This window comes from Athene noctua, chromosome 28 (assembly GCF_965140245.1).
Source record: "Athene noctua chromosome 28, bAthNoc1.hap1.1, whole genome shotgun sequence".
NCBI classification, from domain to species: domain Eukaryota; kingdom Metazoa; phylum Chordata; class Aves; order Strigiformes; family Strigidae; genus Athene; species Athene noctua.
In genome coordinates, this window is record NC_134064.1 from 748,464 (window position 1) to 754,463 (window position 6,000).

General features: G+C 48.7%; 1 protein-coding gene across 1 annotated transcript in view; it reads left to right on the forward strand.

The window, feature by feature from the left end:
- Positions 1–540, forward strand: part of LOC141971173 (uncharacterized) — a 47,528-nt gene extending 46,988 nt beyond the window's left edge. The window contains exon 18 of the mRNA XM_074928335.1: positions 451–540. Coding sequence (XP_074784436.1) covers positions 451–540 — 90 coding nt within the window. The remainder of the gene's footprint in view (positions 1–450) is intronic.
- Positions 541–6,000: the final 5,460 nt, after the last annotated feature.

Below are 6,000 nucleotides of genomic sequence, written 5' to 3' on the forward strand. Positions count from 1 at the left end.
ATGTTCTGTGCGGTGGCCCTTGTCCCGATCCGATATTGGGGAGGGTTCTTAAACGATCCCAAGAGCAAGATTAAGACACAAGCGAGGTCAGATGCCGTACAACCTTATGAACTATATTTTTTATAACAACTGATAAGAGCGATAGGACAGAGAGCAAAAGAGAGGAGAAAGTCAGAATTCTGAAGCAAGAAAGCGGTCGAGGTGCAACTAATTACCACCACCACGACCAGGGATCCAGCGATGTTCCGTCGGCTCGTTCTCGGTGCCGATGATGATGTTCCACATTCCTGGCTCCGTCGGAGTTCCCAAGAAGCATCAGCATCCTGAGAGAGGAGTACACAGTCCTTTTATAGTGGCCCGTCCCCACGATTTCTCCAAAAGTCTGCCCGTTTCCACGGGGGCTTGTTGTGATGTGTGCCGCCCCATGGTCCTCCATGCGTGCATGCCCAGGTGGTCACGGTGGTCTTGCTGGCGGGGGTCGACCTGCTTCCTCACTGCCTACCGTCTCACGCCGCCTACCCGGCCTGCGCGCAGGTGTAGCTTGGTGGGCGCTACCAAGGCCGCTGTTGTTCCAGCCTCGGGCGGACGTTGTGGATTCATTGGGCACTTTCCATCTCCCTCAAGGCGTACTCCTTCGCAACAACAGGGTGCTGAGGCCAGGAAGTGGTAGTCGTGAAGCAGCAACGTTGAGACAAATAAAGTTCAAAAAGTCCCTTACAGCCCTGTGCCGCTCTCCTGGGCGAGAGGGGCCTTCCCCCGGCAGAGAGCTCGGGCTGCCCGCCGCACCGTGCCTCTGCCGAAGCCCAGGGCATCCAGCTGCCTTCTTTCCCGTGGTTTAATGGGTCTTGGTTCAGGCCCAAAACATTTCCTCATTCCCTCCAGTACCCTTTTGAACCTTGAATTTAATTCAGCATTTTTGAGGACCAGCCTGTTCATCATTTATATGAGAAAATACATGTACAGACTTCTTTGAAACTGAAGTTGCTACATCCCTCTGCTCCAGTGGGAGTTGCATTTTAGCTGCTTGTTTGGTCCATGAAATGTTAGATGGAAGGAAGTCAATGAAAAGGAATTGGATTGACTTTCTCCTCTGCCACTGTGTGCAGCTGCCAGGTGATAGCATGAGTCAATCCTCAGCACAACTGATGTAATCTGGTGGTTTCAAAAGCAAATGCAAACAGTGGATTTAAAAACTAACGTAGAACAGTTGCTGTAGTACTGGTGTTTCACCAACGTGCATAACCGGGTGAGCTAAATCATTTGTCTCAAGTTTAATTTATTGTTGGTAGGCTACCTGTGAGTTTCTTGTGAAACCCCAGATAAAATTGCTGTAAATCCATGATCTCTTTGGGTTTTTTGATTTCTTTTTCTTTTTTAAAAAGCGTTCGTTGTTTTGTTGAGTACGCCTTTGTGTGAGGTAATTCAGCCTAGCAACAGACATGTATCTTGAATTATCCTATTGAAGGATGTGGCATACAGGTACGGTGGCATTTAAATGTAAAGCCAAAGGAAGCAAAGGAGTTGAATCTCTTGTTGTGTAATTAAAACACAACCTGCCTAGAGAGCCCAAGGGTCAGGCTGAACGTATTATGCAATAAATTCATGCGCTCACAAATGTGAGTGGACTTAGAGTATTAAAAACTGAAGCCTACTGTCACTTCCTTTGTTATTGCTCCTGTCTTCCAGAGGGTGAAGTCGGATAAGGTTGTGCTGAGAACTATTTAAAACTGTGTCTGCTGATTACGGATGCTTCAGTTTTTGTGTTCAACTCATACCTGAGGTTCAGCTTTTGGAACCTCTGCTCTGAGGTAGCTGTGATGATTCCCCTCTGTTGGGTTTCCAGGGATGCAGGACGTGCCTTGGGTAGAGCAGGGGAGGGTCCTGCTTGGATGGGCTGCGTGGTCCGGTTCTTCCTTTGTTGGTCTACAGCTTCTCACCAATAAATAGGAGAGAGATCAATTTGTTCACTTTGGATTGTTCAAGGTACGCATTAGAGAACCTTTAGCGTATTGACTCAGGAACTGGAAGAGACTTGAGGAGGCCTTGCATTCATTTTTATTGCTCTGGATTCAGAGGAGGACTTGGCACCCCTGTGCCAGGGCTCTGGGAAGGGGAAGAGCCCAGCAGAGAGGAGCCCGGCCCAACCCTTCTGGCCTCTAGAGCAGGGCAGTCCCGGGAGTCCGCTGGACCAAACAGCACTTCAGAGCCGTGGCGGTGCTGTCTGGTCGGTCTCTCTCAAGCCTCGGAAGCGCGCTCTGAAATCTCGGAAGAGTCTGTTATCTGCGGAGGCTGTTGTGGGGGTTGGTCTCGGAGGAGACCTCCAGGGCTGGGCTCTGCTGGAGCCTGTGCCTTGGTGGTGCTACGCCGTTCGGTGCGGAGCTGCTCTGTCTGCTGTAGACGTCTCTTCTTTCTGATAGGAATCTTCCAGAGGCTGTAAGATGTTGCTTTTACATAATCTGATGGGCATTTACCTGACAAACTGTTGGGCATGATTCAACAAGACAGCATTTTGTGCAGCAAGCTATTGCACAGGTCTCTGTAAATGAAGCTGTAATAATCTGGCTGTCAAGGGGCTTATATGAATCTGTATTATTGCTTTTATTTCAGATTACTGGAAAGCTACGATAGCCTGAGAGACAAACACTTGGGTGAATACTTCAAAAATACCCGGATAAGACGACATCTTCAGAGATCAGGACTGGTGAGACTGAAAAATTTCTTTTTCTGAGAAAAAACGAAAAGAATTATTTGTTTCTCTTAATATTGTGCAAGTCAAATCACTGATAGTCCTGTTGCTGATTTGTTAGAGGTATGTGTTGTCACTGGTAAGAATTTGACCAGCCAAACACGTGCAATTCTGCTGTGCCAGATCAAAGCCACACGATCACACTGTGACCGAGGGTGGGGTGTTTAGTCAGAGCATTCCCCACTCCGTTGTTCTCTGCCGTTGTTCAGCTGGATGTCGCAGCAACACGGGGCTGTGGCGCTCACGGCTGCACTACTGGAGTCAGAAAGGCAGAAGGAGGGGTAAAGCGGGGCTTGGGGCTCAGCTCCATGAGCTGAGCGGTTTTTGAAGAGACTGGTGACAGCTGAGGAGATGCTGTAGGTGGCGCTGGGCACGTCTCGGGCCTAGGGGCCGCCTGGGGCTGTGAAGGCGCTGGCCCGCGGCTGCTGGTGGGTGAGGGTGTCACGCCAGGAGTGCCGTGCTGACCGTCGGGTCGAGGCCACGCTCCGTGGAGGATCACGCTCCCGCTCCCAGCACACCTCTGTCATGCAGCAGTCGCGACGCTTGTCTGTGTGATCTGGGAACAGGGGCTGAACGGATTGAGGCGGGGTAAATACTGGAGAGCCGTGGCTCAGCCCCGAGCTGCTCAGCAGTGCAGTTCCAGGAAGTTATTGCACACGTCGCTGTATTGCTGCACGATTGGGGCTGTGTGAGAATGTCTGTCAGTCTGCTTGTATTTCACACCCCGGCAGAAGAAGATATTTCATGGAGAGGTCTTGGTAAATTCAGAATGGTTTTATGTTTTTGCTGCGTACATATCTTTGCTCATTGGAGTTTGCCTCTGCAAAATCTTTCCGTTTGCAAATACACAGAATCCTATTACAGAATCACAGAATCGTTCCGGTTGGAAAAGACTCTTGGGATCATCAAGTCCAACCCTCAGCCCTACTCTACAAAGTTCTCCCCCACACCATATCCCCCAGCAGCATTGATTCTCTTAGGTTATCGATTCTCAGAGGTTTTTAAAATGTGAAATCTAAGCATCTTTGACTCTAATAGCTATTTAAATAGCTTCAGTGTTATGTTTTTAAAAGACTTTAATGGAAAGCTGCAGGATTTGGTAAAGGTGAATGTGCTGAACATTTTAAAAAATACTTATGCACTGCTGGGTGTGACTCTGTCTAGCACAGGCAGATGCCACCCCTGTGCAGTAGGAAGGCAAGTATTTAATTGCCCTCCACTGACTTGGGCAGCGGCCCCTGAAGAGCAAGGCTGAGCCCACAGCTTTTAGGAAATGTGACTGGGGCTCTCCTGCCCTCTTCGGTTGGCTGATGGGGTCCCCGGGATCGAAGAAACGACAATTCTGTGCTCGGAAGGTGATTTCCACCACTGTGACAGAAGCAGAGGTGGTAACTAACTGGGAAGAGAAGGTAGCCTTTCTGGGAAATTGGGCTCCCTTTAAAAACGTACCTTGTTCTGTCATGTCCTTCTCAGTTACATTATATTTGTTTATGGCAGATCTCAAGAAGTGGCAGAATAATACCCGAGAAGGAATACCGGCTAAATACTCTACTGGAGGAGCGCCTGAAATACGTACAGGAGTACCTGGCTGGCACCGTGTTTAATAAGGCCCCTGACAGAGAGGTATGCATTTACCAGCGCCGTGTGAGCCATGTCAGGTACTCCCCTGCTGAGAGCCAGGGGCTGTGGACTCATACTGGACTGTTTGTGGTAGCTGCGCCCTGGCGGTGCCCTGAAAGGCTCTGTCCTGCTGGGAAAAGGACAGTCGTTGTGCTTGACATCCCCGCGTGAAACCTCCGCTGGCCTCTGGTTGTCAGCCCGCAGCGTCATTCATCAGAGCGTACGCTGTCCTGGCTCTCGTGCTGCCCTTCGGCTCTCATCAGGTTGTGGGATGATATGCACAGGGCTAGCTGGCTTAAAAGAATTCCAGTCGAAACAGTAGTTGGAACATGGTCATATATCTCACCTGAACACAAAGTTTGGGCACGTTCCTGTTACGTCTCAAGAATGGAGTTGGTCCCTACAACTTTACAAATGCTCAGTTGTTAATTGCCGATGTTAACTTACAGAGGTGTCATGCAAATGGGTTGAATCAATAGTGGTTTTGTAATAGGGCTCGGTGAGGAAAACAACCAGGGAGCAGGCAGGTGATAAGCAGAGCAGAAGCGTTATTACCTTCACTGACATCTCATAACGTCCATTAACGAGGTTTCTCTCTTACATTGATAGCGTCATCATCAGCCAGGAGCAGAGAAGAAACCTGCGGAGAATGGCAGGAAGGAGAAGGCGCAGAAAGTCAAGGTAAGGCTGGAGTGCTCCCCAGCGCTGGGGGGACGCGGCAGCTTTGCCCTGGGTTAAACCACAGCCGTGGGTCAGGCCAGAGGCTCGCTGAGCCAACGGCTTTGTCTCTGATGTTTACGGAAAAAGTACAAGAAACAGATAAGTAGAGGATGATCCTGCCCCAGGTTCCATCTCCTTCCTCTAGCCAGCAGTTCAGGAACTTCAATTCACACCCCTAATTCCTTTGGAATCTACTTATTTTTTTGGTTCTGCAGTGTTCTTGGTTGTGGAATTTAATTACGAGTTGTAGGAAATGGCACTTTCTTGCATTTCTGCACAATAATTAATGTATCTGCTGTCTGATAATTGGAGCAATTTGGTGCTCCATTGTTCTCCTTATGAAAAGAGTTAATACCTGTTCTTTTCCAAGGCATTTGTAGTTTTACACACCTTTTTCATATTCCTTCTCAGTTTTCCAAGCTGAAGACTCTCAGTCTATTGAGGCTTTCGCCCATGAGCCATTCCAGGCTTCTCTTCTCATTGCTGTTGCCATTTTTCAACCGTTTCTAGTTCTACTCTTTCTGTTTCGAAACGGGGAACCAGAAGAGGATGAATAATTGAGGATACACGTTGCAGTTCTTCTAGTAATTCTAGACACTATCTGCTCTTGACTGCAGCTGCACACTGAGCTCATATCACACCCTATTTAGCAGAACCAGCATGTAAGTAATGAAAAGAGGTTTCAGAAGCCTTTGCTTTGGTGTCACGTAGGCAGGGCTTGGTTCTGTAGTTGTTAGAGTCACGGAAGTCCCACAGAAGTCAGAAGTTCTTCTCCCCATGAAGTCACTTGGACTCACATGGGAAAAGTTGTTCTCATTCTGGCTGAGATATACTCAGCATCTTTTTTCTTTATTAGGAGCCTGTGTCCATCGCGAAGAATGCATTGTGAAGCTAGCTGCTGCTTGGAGCAGCTG